Raw genomic sequence first — 19,770 nt, 5'->3', positions numbered from 1 at the left:
CCTTCCTTCCCTGTGGTTATCTTTATTGAACTGCTCTAGATAGATGACACCATTATTTGCACTGTTAATAATACAAAGATAAGGAATATGTCCTCTTTGCTGTCATGAATGGATCATCTGGTTGTAGCATAGAGCACTTACCCAGCTACAGTTGTCAGAAAGTTTGCAAATGGTATGAGAGAGGTGTGATGACAGTGTGCAGGAAAATAATAGTTGACAATTTCTTGCTCACTTACTTTGTGCTAGGCACTATTTTAAATACTTAAGGAGTGATCACATTTATAAACGTTAGGAGGATGAGGAAGAATTTCTTGAAGGTAGTAGCATTTGAGCTAAAACCTAAAGGATGGCTACCATTTCCATAGGTAAAGATTATGGAAAAGGGAAGTAGAGACTCCCAAGGTGGGAAATAAAGGAAATGAGCAAAACAAGGAGCCGTGTTGGGTCTGGGTATGGTGAGAAGCTCACATTTGACGGGAACACAGGCTACGTAGATGAAGAGGTTGGAAGAAAGGCTTGGAAAGGTGGAGTGGGGCAAATTGAAGGATTATAATGGCTAGGTACAAAGATTTGTATCTAATGTGAAGGTATTGAGAGGTTATTGAAGATTTTTAGTTATGGTAGCGATATTATTAGAGTGCAAATTCAGAAGATTCATTTAACGATGGTTTATAAGATGAACTGACCTGGGAAGAAGCTAAAATGCAACCAAAAAATGGTAGTACTTTCTGGCAGAAGGTTTTGAGGGCCTACACTAAAATACTGTACAGTGGCTACGAGTTTGAGAGTTATTAAATACCCACAAGACTTGTCAGCTGACTAGAAAGAGTGGGGGGAAGGTATGGAGGTGTCAGATATCAGGATGTCTCTCTGAAGCTTTAAGCTTGGACAATTCAGAGACCAGTTGACATGAATAGAAAATACGTTGGGCTGAGAAGGTAGTCCTGGAGGGAGGTGATATATTTGGCTTAAAACATGCTGTATTTCAGGCCCTCACAGAATAGTGAGTTGGAGAGAGGAGACGAACTTTTGGAAAAAGAAGAAAAAGTTTAGAAGTACTGGACTAGAAATAAAGTTTGGGAATCATCCACAGAGACAATAGTTGAAACAGTTCAAGTAGGGAGCCTGATCTAGTGAGTAGAAATAGCATTGTTGTAGTATTCTTATCTGTCTTTTCAGGTGAAATACAGGGGGTAAATATAATCTTAGTTAAAGATTTGTAAATTTATGAATTATCCTAGAAATTTTTTGATAGAAGAGTGGGTTTTACAGTTTATTATCTGACGTTAAAAAGGAAAATAATCGGGCTAGCCCCGTGGCCAAGTGGTTAAGTTTGTGCTCTCCTCTTTGGCGGCCCAGGATGTCGCTGGTTTGGATCCTGGGTGTGGACATGGCACTGTTCGTCAGACCACATTGAGGTGCTGTCCCACATGCCACAGCTAGAAGGACCCACAACTAAGATACACAACTATGTACTGGGGGGATTTGGGGAGAAAAAGCAGAAAAGGAAAAAAACCCCAAGAAGACTGACAGCAGTTGTTAGCTCAGGTGCCAATCTTTAAAAAAAAAAGAAAAAGAAAAATAATCAACCTGTATCCATCTTATTTCCAATCTTGTAAACCTTGTGGCCCATTGACTCACTAACATTTCTGAAGGTAAACGTACATGACTTGTTCAGTTTTTAATTTCTGAGCCCATTTATCTGTTCACTTGAAATTTACTGGACTAGCCCCAGAGATTATGGAGATAGTTGCCAAATTATCTCAATTTTTAATGTGTATGAAGCAAGCCACTTCTGTCTTTCCGTCTTAGTTCATTTGGTCTGTTTGCCCAAAAAGAGGTAGCAAATTCTTACTTATATTTTTAATTACGTGTTTAACAATTATTAATAGTAATTTACCAGCAAAGTCTCAGATAAGAGTTGTGGTTAGTTAGCGTTAATGGAATATTTGACAAGCTTCTTAATATTGAGCAAGTAGTGATCTTAGAGGCTGAAATTCATAATAAACTATAGTTCCCAAGACTCTAGGCTGGCAAGGGTTTGAAAGTTATTTTACTGCACAGAGTTTTATTGTTCAGAACATTATTTGATAAAATATTTTTATTACTAATTGCAAAAAAACAATGACATTAGATTTTCCTCCTTCATCAACATGTATTTCATTTCTAAAGAAATGGAGGTATGATTAGAGTTATTCGTTTTACAGGGACAGGTTTTGAGAGCATGGCTTGATATTACAAGAGGAAAAGAACCCTATACTAAAAAAGCACTAAGGTATTTTGAAGAAGGATTACAAGATGGAAATGACATTTTTGCTCTACTGGGTAAGGTGAGTTGGAGTTAGGGTAAATCAATTATGTTTTCAAATTTATTTATAATATATTTGAAACCCAATGAAACTAAGTACTCAAAAAAGATGTTAAGTTTCATGTTACTTTTATCAATTCTTATCTGTAGGAGGGTCTTTCATTTGTGTCGGACAATGAACAGTAAACTAAAGAAATGTATTCCATGTCAAATTCCTTAATCCTGGGTAGGTGTCGTTGTCGTCGTTGTCATCGTCGTCGTTTTGTATGCTACTTACACAGCAAACATTTCTTGTATGTCTAATATGTGCAGGGCATCGCTCTAGATACTAGGGATGCCCTGAGCAAGATGAAATCTCTTGCTTCTATGGAGCTTGTATTCTACTGGTGGAGACAGACAATAAACAAAATAAATGAATTGTATAGTATATTAGAAAGTGATAGGTACATTGGGAAAATAAATCCGGGAAAGGGAGAGAAGTAGAACTGGGATAGGAACTTGTAATTTTAAGTAATACGGTCAGAGGAAGTGATGTTAGAGCAAAGCCTTATGGGAGATGAGGGTTAAAGCCTTTCCCAGGGGGCAGGCCATACAAGTAGAGGATATAAATTCAGATACCTTAAGCCATGTTCAAGGCATTGCAGGGAGTCTAGGAGACTAAGGCAGAATGAAGAAGAGAAAGAAGTGAAGGCTAGAGGGAAAGAAGGTGGGCATGGGGGGATGAGGAGAGGCAGGGCTGATTCTGCAAAGCCTTGGGCTTTTACTTTGAATCAGATAGATAGGCACCCAATGAAAAGAGAAATAACACAATCCGACCTACATTATGAGGCATGAGCAATTGACAGAGACATTAGAAATCATTGGTGGCTGGAAATATTTAATTTGGATCCTTTCCTTTCTTTGATGCCTTCTAAAACTCTTTAAACATTTTTAAAAAAATTTTCGATTCAGCAAAAAGAAATTAAATTTATATGTTAGAAAAAGTGTATTAGATAAGCAGTAATTTGGGGAGACTAAAAAAAAAAGAAAGAGAGAAATAGTGTCTTGGCTGTTGTTAATGTCTCCGTATCACCCTTGTCGATTTCTGTGGCTAGTGAGCTTGTTCAGATTTTTGCCACCAGTCGGTCTAATATTCAGGCTGATTGGACTCCAGTTTTACCTACTGGTGCGGCTAAAGGAATGGAGCATTTAGCAAGTTTTTAAAAAAAGTTTTTCTTGATCATTTCACACCTCTCTATTCCTTAAAGAAAAGCTAATTGATAATCTTGTAAGATAGGGCTATTTAAGGTGTTAATGTAAGCAGCTTAAGAGGGATTTACCTTTTTCCTCCTATACTTAAGGTTGGTGTAAATTCTTTTTCTCATATAGCCATTCCAATTAAGTATTTATTTTTCAGTTAATTCAACAGGAAGGTTACATTAGTCTAATTCCAGCTAGGAATGATATGAACCAGATACATAGCAAATTTAGTTTTGCTTACTTTGGTATGGTGCATTCATATGGGAGGTGGGCTATGGAAGTATTAGGTGGGGACACATGTAATGTCTTTTAGCATGATTTTTTTTTTAATTGAGGTCATAATAGTTTATAACATTGTGAAATTTCACTTGTACATTATTATTTGTCAGTCACAATATATATATGCACCTCTTTACCCCTTATGCCCACCTCCCCACCCCCTACCCCTCTGGTAACCGCTAATCTGTTCTCTTTGTCCGTGTATTTTTTTATCTGTTGCATGTGAGTGAAATCACATGACGTTTGTCTTTCTCTGTCTGGCTTATTTCACTTAACATAATACCCTCAAAGTCCATCCATGTTGTTGCAAATAGGTCAATTTTGTCTTTTCTATGGTTGAGTAGTATTCCATTTTATATATATATACCATATCCTCTTTATCCATTCATCAGGCAGTGAGCACTTGGGTTGCTTCCACGTCTTGGCTGCTGTGAATAATGCTGCAATGAACATAAGGATGCATAAGTCACTTTGAATTGTTGATTTCAAGTTTTTTGGATAAATACCCAGTAGTAGGATAGCTGGGTTGTATGGTATTTCTATTTTTAATTTTTTGAGAAATCTCCATAGCGTTTTCCACAGTGGCTGCACCAGTTTGCATTCCCACCAGCAGTGTTCCCTTTTCTCCGCATCCTCTCCAGCATTTGTTGTTTTCAGTTTTGGTAGTTACAGCCATTCTAACAGGTGTAAGGTGATATCTCATTGTAGTTTTGATTTGCATTTCCTTAGTGATTAGTGATGTTGAACATATTTTCATGTGCCTGTTGGCTGTCTGTATATCTTCTTTGGAAAAATGTGTGTTCATATCCTCTGCCTATTTTTTTATCTGTTTGTTTGTTTTTTTGTTGTTGAATTGTATGAATTCTTAACATATTTTGGAGATTAATCCCTTGTCAGATATATTATTTGCAAATATTTTCTCCCAGTTGGTGGATTGTCGTTTCGTTTTGTTCCTGATTTTCTTTGCCTTGCAGAAGCTCTTCCTTTGATGAAGTCCCATTTGTTTATTTTTTCTTTTGTTTCCCTTGCCCAAGTACACGTGGTATTCGAAAAGATCCTTCTACGACTGATGTCAAAGAGTGTACTGCCTGTATTTTCTTGTAGGAGTTTTATGGTTTCACATCTTACCTTCAAGTCTTAAGCATTTTGAGTTGATTTTTGTGAATAGCAAAGGATAATGGTCTACTTTCATTCTTTTGCTATCTTTGGCTGTCCAGTTTTCCCAGCACCATTTATGGAAGAGACTTTCCTCTCTCCATTGTATGTTCTTATCTCCTTTGTCGAAGATTAGCTGTCTGTAGATGTGTGGTTTTATTTCTGGGCTCTCAATTCTGTTCCACTGATCTGTGTGTCTGTTTTTGTACCAGTACCATGCTGTTTCGATTACTATAGCTTTGTAGTATATTTTGAAGTCAGGGATTGTGGAATGCCTCCAGCTTTGTTTTTTTAATCTAGGGATTGCTTTAGCTATTTGGGATCTTTTCTTGCCCCATATGAATTTTAGGATTCTTTGTTCTATTTCTGTGAAGAATGTCCCTGGGATTCTGATTGGGATTACATTACATCTGTAGATTGCTCTAGCTAGTATGGACATTTTAATTATATTTATTCTTCTAATCCATGTACATGGAATTTCTTTATGTCATCATCAATTTCTTTCAATAATGTCTTATAGTTTTCATTGTATAAGTCTTTCACCTTCTTGGTTAAATTTATTCCTAGATATTTTATTCTTTTTGTTGTGATTATAAATGAGATTGTATTCTTGAGTTCTCTTTCTGTTAGTTCATTATTAGAGTACAGAAATGCAACTGATTTTTCTAAGTTGATTTTGTACCCTGCAACTTTGCTGTAGCTGTTGATTATTTCTAATAGTTTTCCGATAGATTCCTTAGGGTTTTCTGTGTATAAAATCATGTTGTCTGTAAACAGTGGGAGTGTCACTTCTTCATTGCCAATTTTCCTCTTACTTGTTTTTCTTGCCTAATTACTCTGGCCAAAACTTTCAGTACTATGGTGAATAGGAGCGGGGAGAGTGGGCACCCTTGTCTTGTTTTCAGAGGGATGGCTTTCGGTTCTTCCTCATTGAGTATGATGTTGTCTGTGGGTTTGTCACATATGGCCTTTATTATGTTGAGGTGCTTTCCTTCTCTGTCAGTTTTATTGAGACTTTTTATCATAAATGGATGTTGCATTTGTCAAATGCTTTGTCTGCATCTATTGAGATGATCCTGTGGTTTTTATTCCTTATTTTATTAATGTGGAGTATCACATTGATTGATTTGTGCATTTTTAACTATCCCTGTGTCCCTGGTATAAATCCGACTTGATCGTGGCGTATGATTCTTTTAATGTGTTTGGTTTGCCAATATTTTGTTGTGGATTTTTGCATTTATGTTCATCAGTGATGTTGGTGTGTAATTTTTCTTCTTTGTGTTGTACTTGTCTGGCATTGGGATCAGGCTGATGCTGGCCTCATAAAATGTGTTAGGAAGTGTTCTGTCATCTTCAATTTTTTGAAATAGTTTGAGAAGGATAGGTACTCAGTCTTTGAATGTTTGGTAGACTTCTCCTGAGAAGCTGTCTGGTCCTGGACTTTTTTGGAGGGGAAGGTTTTTGATTACTGTTTCAATGTCTTTATTTGTGGTTGTCTATTCAGATTCTCTATTTCTTTTTAATTCAGTTTTGGGAGGTTGTATGAGTCTAAGAATTTATCCATTCCTTCTATATATAGTTTTTCATATAGTTTTTCATAGTATTCTCTTATAATCCTTTGTATTTCTGTGGTATCTGTTGTAATTTCTCCTCTTTCATTTCTAATTTTATTTGTGTCCTCTCTCTTTTTTAATTAGTGAATCTGGCTGAGGGTTTATCAATTTTGTTTATCTTCTCAAAGAACCAGCTCTTTGTTTCATTGGTCCTTTCTACAGTTTTTCTTATTTCAATTTCGTTTATTTCTGCTCTAATTTTTAGTATTTTTCTCCTTCTGCTGACTTAGGTCTTTATTTGTTCTTCTTTTTCTAGTTCTGTTAAGTCTAGTTTAAGATTGCTTATGTGAGATTTTTCTTGTTTGTTAGGATGAGCCTGTATTGCTATGGATTTCCCTCTCAGGACTGCTATTGCTGCATCCCATATGAGTTGGTATGGTGTAGTTTCATTTTCATTTGTCTCTGGATATTTTCTGATTTCTCCTTTAATTACTTCAATGATCCATTGGTTGTTCAGTAGCATGTTGTTTAGTGTCCACATATTTGTCACTTTCCCATTGTATTTTCTTGTAGTTGATTTCTAGTTTCATAGCATTATGGTTGGAAAAGATGCTTGATATGATTTCAATCTTCTTAAATTGTTTTGAGGCCTACTTTGGTCTATCTTTGAGAATGTTCCATGAGCACTTGAGAAGATTATATGTATTCTGCTGTTTTTGCATGGAATGTTCTATATATATCTGTTAGGTCCATCTGGTCTAGTTTTTCATTTAATTCTACTATTTCCTTTTGAAATGGTGGACTTTCTGTCTGGATGATCTATCCATTGATGTAAGTTGGATGTTAAGGTCCCCTACTGTTATTGTGTTGCTGTTAATATCTCCTTTTAGGTCAACTAATAGTTGCTTTATGTAGTTGGTGCTCTTGTGTTAGGTGCATATATATTTAGAAGTGGTATGTCCTCTTGGTAGAGTGTCCCTTTTATCATTATATACTGCCCCTCTTTGTCTCTCATTGACTTTTTTATCTTCAAAGTCTACTCTGGTGTAAGTATGGCAACACCTGCTTTCTTTTGTTTGGCATTAGCTTGGAGTATCGTCTTGTATCCCTTCACTCGGAGCTTGTGTTTATCTTTAGAGCTGAGATGTGTTTCCTGGAAGGAGCATATTGTTGGGTCTTGTTTTTCAATCCATCTGGCCACTCTGTGTATTTGATTGGAAAATTCAATCCATTTACATTTAGAGTGATTATTGATATATGAGGGCTTAATGCTGCCATTTTATCACTTGTTTTCCAGTTGTTCTGTATTTCCCTTGTTTCTCATCCTGTGTATTTCGGACTGCCAATTCAGTTTGATGGTTATCTATGATGGTTTTCTCATTATTTATCGTTTGTGTCTCTGTTCTCATTTTTTGTTTAGTGGTTACCATGAAGTTTGTATAAAAGATCCCATAGATGAGCTAGTCCATTTTCTGATAGCCTCTTGTTTCCTTAGTCTAAGCAGGTTACATCCCTTTCCTCTCCCCTAAGTTATTGTTGTCACAACTTACTCTGTTTTGTGTTGTGAGATTCTGGTTAAAATGAAGTGATTATAGTTAATTTTGATGTTTTCCTTTCCATTATCCTTAATGTTCTTATTAAGTGTTTGCTAACCTGTTCTGATAAAGAGCTGCAGTTTTCTGATTTTGTCTGCCTAATTATCTCCTTGCTCAAGGATTTGTAAACCCTTTCCTTTTTTTTTCCAGGCATGAAGTCCTTCTTGATCATTCCTTCTGGGGAGGGGGGCTTGTGGCAGTGAACTCCCTCAGCTTTTGTTTATCTGGGAGAGTTTCTATTTCTCCATCATATTTGAAGACTACTCTTTTGGATAGAGTATTCTTGGCTGAAAGTTTTTGTCTTTCAGAATTTTGAATATATCATTCCACACTCTCCTAGCCTGTAAGATTTCTGCTCAGAAATCTGCTGAAAGCCTGATAGGTTATTTCTTCTGCCTTGCTGCCCTTAATATTTTTTTGTTTGTCATTGACTTTTGCCAGTTTTACTACTATTTGCCTTGGAGAAGGTCTTTTTACATTCATGTAGTTAGGAGTTCTATTAGCTTCTTTTATGTGTAGTTCCAGCTCTTTCCCCAGGTTTGGGAAGTTCTAAGCTATTATTTCTTTGAACAAGCTCTCTGCTCCTTTCTCCTTCTCTTCTCCCTCTTGGATACCTATACTCCTTATGTTGCATTTTGTAATTGAGTTGGATGTTTCTTGGAGAATTTCATTTCTTGTTAATCTTAGTTCTCTCTCCATCTGAAGTATTTCTATATTTCTGTCCTCTAAATTGCTAATTCTGTCCTCAGTAATATGAGCTCTGTTATTTAAGGACTCCAAATTTTTCTGTATCTCTCATTGTGTTTTTCATCTCCACCATTTCTGATTGGTTTTTCTTTATAGTTTCAATCTCTTTTGTGAAGAATTCCATCTGTTCATTAATTTTATCCCTGATTTCATTGAACTGTCTTGTCGAGTTTTCTTGTAACTCATTGAGGTTTTTTATGACAGCTATTTTGAATTCTCTGTCATTTAGATTATAAATTTCTGTGCCTCCAGGATTGATTTCTGGCTGCTTCTCAGAAAGCATCCAGAAAGTTTTTCTTCTGGTCTGGAGTATTAATATACCTCTTCATACTACTTGATGGGGTGGATTTGTGCCTATGCATAGTGGTAGTATCTGGTTGCAGATTCCACCTGCAGCCACTAGGGGGCAGGAGGGGCAGGAGCTGTGTATTCTGAGCCTGCCGCAATCCCTGGCAGCTGTGCCTGTCCTTTGGAAGCTACAGTGACTGGGCCCCTTTGTGTTTGCACACTCACTCCTGCTGCTTTACAAATGTATGTGTGTGCAGGCACTCTGGCAGGGGTACCTTGCTCTGGGCAACTGCCCAAGCTGGTGTGCCAGGCGTGGGGAGGGGCACTCTGTTTCACGTGCACAATCCTGGGGGTACTCCCACTCTGCAGTGGCACTCTGCTTTCCTAGTGTGCTCAACTTGCTGAGGACACCCCCGTGATTGCTTAGCCTCCTTGGTATGGAGCTTTCCCGTGGGCTGGGAAGCAATTCTGAGAGCAAAGGCATTCCACAAAGGATAGCCTCTTACCCGCCTTCTCAGAGCCGTGTGCAGTCCTGCACCCTAGGTCTCTGCTGTTGGGGGAGGGAGAGAAGATCCCCTTGCCTCCTTCCACTGCCTCCTGGGGCTCCAGCACCTCCCCCTTCAGACATATGGCTGCGTAGATCTCTCAGATGTCTGTTGTGTTGTGTGACTGTCCTCTGTTAGTTTATGAGTGTCTTTTTCTTAGGGGGAGAGTCTAAGGGAAGAGCTCACTCTGCCATGATGCTGACATCACTCCTGTTCTGATTTTGTTATTTTATATTATCAACTATTTAGTCGTATGTAATTAAAAACAATTACCTACATTGATCTTTTTGCTATTATGGTCAAGTATTGAGAGATTTATTTTGACATAGTCAGTGACATCTTTGGGTGGTTCTCATACTTTCCTTTAATTATATGGGAATATAATCTCAAACTGATTTCAGGAATATATTGCTGTTCTGTTGTACATCTGTTGAGACTGGATACTCATTTTGAACTGAGATGTTCCCATACATGCATACATATCACCATTAGAGACAACCAAACTATTATATTGTAAATGATATCCCTTCCTGTCAGTAAATTTAGGTCCACAAATCTATATAATCACTTTTAATAGCCGCTTAAAATTTTTTTTTAATCAATATGGTCTAATTATATCTTGTGTGGACATTTTGGGTTATTTTTATTTTTTCTATTATAAAATAATTCTGCCATAAATATAATCTGTATGCTTCTTTGTGGTCTTATCCAATTATTTTTTTAAGATAATTCCTAGAAGTGACAATGTTGAAGTAGAGGGAGTTGCTTGAACTTTATTTTGCTTATTCTTTAAAACCTTAGCTGCTTTAGTGTGAAAGTAAATTTTTTAAAAGATACAAAATCTCTTTGTTTTAGATGCTATTTGCAAATATCCAGGAAATATTTTATTTTAAAAAGGTAATTTTTCTGTTCTAAAGAGAAACATTCTTTATTTTGTGTTGTTTCCAAAAACTTTTTAAAATAATTTTATCCTGTAACCATGTTTCTCAAGTACTTAAAAGAGGAATTAAAACAAAATCACTTATATAAAGTATCTTTTCATTCTGTGATGTTTTAAAATTTTATTTTGATAAAACTTTTCTTCTCATTATAGAAATGATGACTGTTCCTTACGGAAAACTCAGAAATCAAAAATATGTGACATGTTAAACACTTGTGTTCTACCTATTTTAGGATGACTGTTGTGAGAACCTTGGTATACATGATCGCAGTTTTGATGTCAATTTCTTTCTCCCATTAGGCACAGTGCCTTGAGATGCGCCAGAATTATTCAGGTGCTCTGGAGACTGTGAACCAGATAATCATGAGCTTTCCAAGTTTCCTTCCTGCTTTTGTAAAGAAAATGAAACTTCAACTAGCCTTACAGGATTGGGATCAGACGGTTGAGACAGCACAGAGGTTGAGTAAAAAATATAACACAAATACCTTTGGATCTGGTTATAATTTTGAGAAAAAAAATATATGTGAATATTTTTATCATAAGATTTTTTCAAATTTGATTTTAACAAACAGTGTAGAATTAAGGGAAAACTTCATATTGTGTTGTTTTTAAAAACTGTATTTATTGGGGCTGGACTGGTGGTGTAGTGGTTAAGTTTGTGTGCTCCACTTCAGCGGCCCAGGGTTTGCGGATTCAGATCCTGGGTGCAGACCTACGCACTGCTCATCAAGCCATGCTATGGCGGTGTCCCACATACAAAACACAAGATGATTGGCTCAGATGTTTGCTCAGGGACAATCTTCCTCACCAAACCCCCTGCCCCACAAACTGAATTTATTGATTTACATAAATATCTGAGTACCAGTTTTAAGACAGACACTCTTTCTTGCAAACATACAAATATCCCTGCCCTCGTGAAGTTTGTATTCAAATGAGAGGAACCATATAATAAGCAGAACAAATGAGAAATCATGTAGTGTGCTGGAAAGTTATAAGTGCTATGGAGAGAAGATAAAGCAGGAAAGTGAAATAGGGAGTGGAGGGAGGGGGCTCAATGTTATGGGATGGTCAGGGAAGGCCTCATGGAGAAGATGGCATTTGAGCAAAGGGAGCAAACCATGCAGATATCTGGGAGAAGACTTTGCAGAAAGAAGGAAAAGTTAGTGTGAAGAGCCTGAGGCAAGAATATGTGTCACATGTTTGAGGAGTGGGAAGGAGTAAGATGATTATGCTGTGAAGTCAGAATGGAAGGGTGGGAGGGAGCCAGGGTGCCAGGTCATGAAAGGTTTTGTGAGCCATTATAATGATTTTGGTTTTTCTTCTCAAGAGTGGGAATTGGAGAGTTCCCTCTCCTTCCTTCCCTCACTCTTTCTTCTTCTCCCTTCCTCCCCAACCCCTTTTTCTTGCTGTTTTTTAAGTTAAAGAAACCAGTATTTTATCCTGTCTGTTTTCTGTGATAAGATTTTTTTTTTTTTTGAGGAATATTAGTCCTGAGCTAACATTTGCTGCCAATCCTCCTCTTTTGGCTGAGGAAGGCTGGCCCTGAGCTAACATCCATGCCCATCTTCCTCCATTTTATATGTGAGATGCCTGCCACAGCATGGCTTGCCAAGGGGTGCCATGTCCGCACCTGGGATCCGAACCGGCGAACCCCAGGCCACCAAAGTGGAACGTGAGCACCCAACCATTGTGCCACTGTGGCACCGCCTCTGTGATACAAATTTTATTGATTGTCTGCCATATGCCGTATAACATGTTGCTTATCCTCTGTATTGTAAATTGGTAGTGGATCTAGAGGCTTGGTTAGATTCATGTTCAATTTTTATTTTTTTTGGTGGCAATTTCTTCATAAGTAGTGAAGTGTTCTTCCATCAAAGGGACATAATCTCTGCTTGTGCTTCTTTTTGTGATATTAGCAGCTCAATACCTGGGTGCTTGGTTTAGGATTGCAATATGATTATGTCGTTCTTCATTTCTTCGCTGAAATATTTCTATAAAGAAAAATTTCAAATCTGCTGATTGGTTATCTAGTGTTATACATTATATAAGAAAATGGGATAAATGCTTGAGTGTTTTTCATTTACAGGTTTTAAAAAATGAAAAGTTCCCTAGCATCCTCCAATAGTAATGATTAATAGTTTGGGTTTCTTGTTTATATGACATGGATTAAACTTGAGTATTTCTAACTGTTTTGGTTATTATAATTGTTCAAATTGTCTCATCTTTGGCCGTTAGTAGCCTCTTCAAGTTTGTTCTTAAGTCCTTTGGACATGATTTAATAGTCTTTGATAGTTTTCTTGCTGTTTCGTATGGCAAGATATACCAGGGTCATTTTTTGTATTTACTGCCCCAAATAGTTATCAGCCATTGTCCAGGACAATCTAATGACTTTTAGTAGGAGATAATATTTGGAGGCCACAATTTGGGCACTAGTAACTATTTGATGTTTATATTTTTCCAGATTTCTTTTCTAGGTACCGTGTGTGTATGTATGTGTGTTTGTGTTATCTATATAACATATAAAAATATGTGTATATATTTTGGAAGGCGTTTGTAAAATAAGAAATAAACTTGTTATATAGTTTTAAGCTTGATTTTTCTTTAACTTAGTATTTCATGGATATCCATTCACATGGATATATGTAAATATTTATTAACAACGAATACCATTCCATAAAGTGTGCCTACAAATAGTTTATTTAATCTTTCCCCATTGGTAGGCATTTAGGCTGTTTCCAGTTTTTCATTCGTCTGAATATTACAGTGAACACACCCATATACACACACGCCGTTAGACACATAGAGGAGTATTTCTGGAGGATGGTTTCTCAAATGAGGGATTACTGAATCAAAGTGTATTGTATTTGTTAGGTTAGGCTAAGCCCTTATAAAAATAGATCTAAACATATAACGGTTTAATACAACAGCTTTTTTTTTGTTAGATGTAGCTGTTCTGGTGAGTGTTAGAGTTGAGTAGGCAGCCCTCCTCCACACTGTCGTTAAAGGGCTTAGGCTCTTTCCATCTTGCAACTCTGCTGTTTCCTAAGACCTCGTGACACTGGTATCCACCTGGTAGGAGGGGAGAGTGTGGAGGACTCATTCCGCTTTTCTTAAAAGCCCAGGCCCAGAAATAGCATATATTGCTTCATCTCATATGGGCCACATCTAACTCCAAAGACGGCTGGGTAATGTTGGCTAGCTGTGTTCCCAAGCAGATGAGAGAGAACGGATCTGAGCAAACATCACAGTCTCTTCCTCGGGTATATACATGTGAGATTTTGATAGACACTGCCAAATTGTTCTCCTAAGAAGTTATACTGTTATACTTCCATCAATAGTCTATTGAATGCCCCTCCTGCTGTCCTCACCAAATCTAGCTGTTATCAGTGTGTGGGTTTTTTTAAACAATCCAGTAAAGTAAGAACGATACCTTATTTTTATTTTCATTGCCTTGATCATGTTGATACCGAGCATCTTTTTAATGCTAAAAGCAATTTTTTTTTTCTTATTGATACCTTTATGGCAAGTTCTCCATCATATTGTTTCTTTTTTGATAATTTTCTTGGCTCTTCTTTTGCAGTTGATTGTCACAATTAACTTATTACCTGGGGCCAGCTAGTGGCATAGTGGTTAAGTGGGTGCACTCTGCTTCCACGGCCTGGGGTTCACAGGTTTTGATCCTGAGCGTGGACTTATACACTGCTCATCAAGCCATGCTGCAGTGCTGTCCCACAAACAAAGTAGGGGAAGATTGGCACAGATCTTAGCTCAGGGACAATCTTCCTCACCAAAAATAAAAAAGAAACATTCTAAGATTTTGGTTTGAATTGCATTAAATCTATAGATTATTTGGGGTGAATTTCTTTCTAACCCTAAATGATTATTATCATCAGGCAGCTATTAGTGCATAGCAAACAACTACAGATCTCAGGAGACGAGAATAAGCACTCATTTCTCACTTTTGTGTGGGTTATCTAGGGTCGGCTGATCTAGACCAGGCTTGGCTGGGGCCCAGCTTCACATTTCAGATCCAGCTGGGTGGGTATGGCACCCTATTGCACTTTGGGCTCTGGTCAGCCCTAGGGTATTCTTCCCTGGGCTCAAGCCGAAAAGGAGCAGCTACCCACAGGAAGCTGTCCTCATGGTAACAGCAGAGATGGAAGAGAACAAACAGAAATATGTGATGCCCCTCTGAAACTTAGGTGTGGCACACTGCCACTCCTGTGCACATTCCACTGGCCACTATAAGAAAAATGTCTCAGTCCATAGTCAAGGAGAAATAAAGTAAAATTCAGCTTTTGTAGGAGTTGCTGCTCAGTTACATGGCATAAGGTATGTATTCAGGAAGGGTGGAAAAACTTGGAACTAATAGTTGGGTGAACCACACTGTTCATGATAAGAAACCTAGTATGTTACCTTGTTTGTTCAGTTCTTTTGGCCCTTGAGTAAAGTTTTACAGGAATTTTTATAGCTTTTGTATATTTTTTACTAAGTTTATATCTTCTTTTTGGGAGGGGAAGCTGTTCTACTATTAATAGGATATTTTACCATTCTATTTTCTAAGTTGTTTTTACCACATAGGAATCTATTTTAATGTTGTGAATTACGTTAAAAGATTTTTTTTTTTTATTATTCAACTGATCTTTGCATTCCTGGAATTCTTGTAATAAATCTCTCTGGTCAAGGTGACTTATTCTTTTAATATGCTGCTGTGTATGGTTAGCTAATACTTCATTTAGGATTGCCAGAGGATTTAATCAGATTGGTACAATCTACTCATAGTCTTTTTAAAACATACTAAAAATTAGGATTCAGAGTTTTTTCTCGTTCTTTTTGAGAAAGATTAGTCCTGAGCTAACATCTGCCACCAGTCTTCCTCTCTTTTATATGTAGGACATCTGCCACAGCATGGCTTGATAAGCAGTGCGTAGGTCTGTGCCTGGGATCCAAACCGGCAAACCCCAGGCCGCCAAAGTGGAGCACATGAACTTAACTGCTAAGCCACAGGGCTGGCCCCTCAGGGTTTTTTGTAGTTTAAATAATGAGGTTGATAATTTTCATAAAGGAGATACCATTTTACTAATTAGAATTACTTATTTTGACAGTGGACTAGTCAGATCAGCAAACCTACTTTGCAAGCCCTCAAATAAAAGAAAATACATAAGTTTATTTCAACATTAAGTGAAAATGTTTTTCTGCAGGTTAATGCTTCAAGATAATCAAAATGTGGAAGGACTCAGAATGCTGGCTCTTTACTATTTGTGTAGGGAGGGGGATATAGATAAGGTAAGTTGTACTGTACTCTTTAAGTTTCCCGTATTAAAAATAGATACAGTCATACACACATGCACATACATTAGAGCCTTGGAGTGCTTTTTTTGAATGTCTCTCATGGTAGGTTTTAGTTGATTCCTAGAAATACATTTTAACAAAGAGGTGAACTTCTTCAATCAACTAGTAAAGCAAAAACATTGTATAGTTAAAATTACCCTTGGAAAATCCCTTAGATTGTTATTACAGTTTATGTGGTTTTCTATATAAAACTTCTATGCAATAATGTATATGATTCATGTAACCAGTGATACTGGATATGGAAGAATACATATACAAAATATAGTATTTTTATAATTTAATTGAGTTTGCATAAATTAAATGGGCTTAGGATAAAATCCCGTTGGACCTTACAATGAGGAACATGCTTCTCTAGTCGTGAGCACATTGACTGTGTACTGGATCATGGAATGCCAAATCCAGTCTGAGTCAAACAGTATTATAACAAGTAGTAGATTTGGATTGTGTTTTATCTAGTTAAACAAGTTAATGTGATGGTACCTAGTAAGTACTTCAGTAAATACTAGAAGAATCTTAGTAGGGGCAGCTCTTCAGTAAATTTTCCAGGCATTGAAATTACTTATACTAAGTACCTTAATGATTTTTCTATTCCAGAGAATATTTTAAATATAAACCAGGCTGTATAGGTCATCTAAGGGCTGATCTCATATAATATTAATGTTTATAAATATGTTATTCATATCTCATGTGTGTCATGAATTAATTATTGGAGAGAGAGCTTGGCATGTATAGTTAATTCAATATTATGAGTATCTTTACCTACCCAAAGGTTTCCATTCAGTAACAAATATTAAGGAAACACATTCAAAAACTCAATTCTTTATTGATAATTATTGAGCTTTTTAAAAGAACTTTTAATACATCTTACAACATATAAGATTTCATTGGAAGAGGGAGAATTTGTAAAAGCAAAGACCTCTTTAAATGTTAATAATGATATTTATTAGTCTGTATGTCATGTATTAGTTCTTTTATTCTTGGTTTATTTTAAAAATGGATACTTTTGTTGTAGGCTTCCACCAAGCTGGAAAGCTTAGGAAGTGCACTGGAGGCCATGGAACCACAGAATGCTCAGCTTTTCTATAAGATCACAATAGCCTTCAGCAGAACTGTAAGAGAGCCTATTACATACATGAGCTCTGTTATCTGTAGTTGGGAATATAAAATAAGTCACAAAGATTGAGGCACCAAAGAGCATATGGCCTAGAGTGAAAATAAAATATGTATCTAAATATGTGATATGTTCCTAAGAAAGGCAGTTCAGATGGATACACTTTCCAAGTCTAAGAAGCCATCATGGAGGCCTCATGGAGGAAGTGGCACTTGTTGAGCCTTTAAGGATGAGGTAGTGCCTGCCAGGCAAAGGAAAGAGAAAGTGGTTTATTTTCATCAGAGCATAGGATTTATGACTAGGGCTTTTCTTTTTTTTGTTATATTTTTAAAAAATATTTGAAAAAAGTTTTAAAATGAGTAATAGACTATTTTGGTGGGGGAAATGGTTGGTATCTTATTTTTTTATAATAGTAAAGAAATGTTTTTATTAGAAGTACCCAATAAAAAGAAGATAATCAGAAATGGAATAGAAAAATACAGCAGAATCTTTTTCTTTCAATATTTTTACTTTTATCATATTTCAATTTCTTATAATGAACTATTACAAAGTAATAAAAATAAAACAACAAAAAACTGTAACACCTCTTGTTCCAGTATTAACAGGGTGCTGGATTATATAGCATAGATTCTTTTGAGTTTAGCTTGCTGCCTTCATGCATCATGTGAAGACTCATTTCTTCCACCATTTTTTTACCACTTGAACTAGAAAACCATCATCATACTTTAATTGGATTTGGCTTTATGCTGATGCAAAGCAAATGTAAAGACAGTTATAAGCATGTGTGCTGATATTTTGTGGCAATATAAGTTATAATTTTATAAAATTATTTTTTTAATCATATAACAAAAACAGTGCCCAGGAGAGCTTGGGTACCCAAGAGAATAATCTCAGTTTAAGAAACTCTAATCTAGAGCAACCGGAAGAGGGTCTGTTGCAGCCCCAAACTGATGCTCATCCTAAGTATGGTCTCACAGTTTGCTGGGACACAAGTACCAGGAATTAAATGCAATCGAGAGACCCAGAATTGCCCAGATTATCTACAGTTTTAGATTGTCTGGTTTAGAGGAACATAGATTAGTGTGATATACCTGACATTTAAAGACTTAGGCTAAAAGCAATGACGCATGAGTAGTCAGGATGATGGCCTGGGGAAGAAGAGATCCAGTGACAGCGGGCCACCTGAACATGTGACTCATGTAATGATCCTAATATTTGCCATATTTACAATCAGGATTGGAATAGAAAAATGTAGCAGAATCTTGAAATCAATACCTGGAATGAGAGGGCTGAGAAGTCACTTAATTAAACTAGAAAGAAAAATAAGGACAAAGGTAAACTTGAGTAAGTAAAATATTTAGTAAATACAAAGTTGAAAGAAAAACATCAAAGATTAGTAATTGTTAAATGACGTGAATAAACGGAATTCTCTTATTTAAAAACAAAGATTATCAGATTGTGTGAAATTTACAGGAAAAAAAAATCCCTGATATTATAAAAATTTCAGTTAAGGAGGGTATTAACCTTTCTTATTTACCTATTTCCAAAGTATTTTGATTAGTTTATAGAAATTCGAACTGTTTAGTTTGTTACTCTTAAAAGTTGTCTTCAAAAGTTATACACTTATTCTAACAGCACTGCTATTTCTTGAAATATTTTTGAAGTTTTCTCCAGGAAGATTCTAAGGCATCATCTTTTAAAATATTCGCGCTGTGGCACACTTGTCTTTAGGGAGAGAGCAGATCTTTGTCCTTTTTGATTCAATAAAAAAATACATATATAACCTTTAAGTAATAATTTTCCTGATTTGCAAAATAATTGTGAGACAGTTTGAGAAAAGAGTTCTAAAAAGTATGCCTGTGCAACAACATCGTCGGAAGTATACTTTTCAAGATAGCTGTTTTTTAAAGCACTACTTGTTAGGGTATTTCAGTTCTGATAGGCTGTAAACTCTTGCTGTACTGTCTAGAGAGTAAATAGAAAAGTTATATTTTTCTTTGGTTATTAAATAATTTTATTGTTTTTTTCTTCATTCTGCTTCTGGGAAGTACAAATAATATGTGTATATGTTGAGGAAAAAAATAATCCTTCCACCTGAGCAGAAGTGTTCTAGTTTAACTTAAATTTTTTTTTCCTTTTAGTGTGGACGTAGTCAACTGATTCTTCAGAAACTTCACACGTTCCTAGAAAGAGCTTTTAGTTTGACCCCTCAGGAATCAGAATTTGCTACAGAACTTGGATACCAGTTGATTTTACAAGGAAAAGTTCAAGAGGCATTGAAGTGGTATGAGACTGCCATGACGCTTAATGAAACCAGTGTCCCTGCACTGATTGGTATGACCCCTGTTTCTACACATGTTTCTTGAATAGACACAGGTGATGATTGCTTTTAATACCTGCCACTAAAGAAGAAAAAATGTATTTTGTGGCTTTCTAAAATTAAACTATTCTCCACTATCCACAAGAGAAAAAAATCACGTTTTTAAAAATAAAATTTTTACTTCTTAAATAATAGCTTGAGAGAATAGATTTTTATGAGATAGTTCCTTTAAATTATGAATTTTTTAGTAACTGATTTTACATGGTACAAAGTAACCCATTGTATTTTCTCGCCCTGTTTTCTTTTTCTTTTTCTTTGTTTGTTTTTAATCTAAAACT

The 19,770-nt window shown here is 36.2% G+C and overlaps 1 protein-coding gene across 2 annotated transcripts in view; it reads left to right on the top strand.

The window, feature by feature from the left end:
- The window catches only part of TTC21B (tetratricopeptide repeat domain 21B), an 80,707-nt gene that overhangs the window by 8,109 nt on the left and 52,828 nt on the right, over window positions 1-19,770 (top strand). For both annotated transcript variants that reach the window (XM_070581511.1, XM_070581512.1), the window contains exons 5-9: window positions 2,208-2,330; window positions 10,950-11,107; window positions 15,851-15,935; window positions 17,014-17,112; window positions 19,254-19,446. In XM_070581511.1, coding sequence (XP_070437612.1) covers window positions 2,208-2,330; window positions 10,950-11,107; window positions 15,851-15,935; window positions 17,014-17,112; window positions 19,254-19,446 — 658 coding nt within the window. The remainder of the gene's footprint in view (window positions 1-2,207; window positions 2,331-10,949; window positions 11,108-15,850; window positions 15,936-17,013; window positions 17,113-19,253; window positions 19,447-19,770) is intronic.

The sequence above is a fragment of the Equus przewalskii genome, chromosome 17, assembly GCF_037783145.1.
Source record: "Equus przewalskii isolate Varuska chromosome 17, EquPr2, whole genome shotgun sequence".
In the NCBI taxonomy this organism is placed as follows: Eukaryota; Metazoa; Chordata; class Mammalia; order Perissodactyla; family Equidae; genus Equus; species Equus przewalskii.
This window is presented reverse-complemented; position numbering and strand designations above follow the sequence as displayed.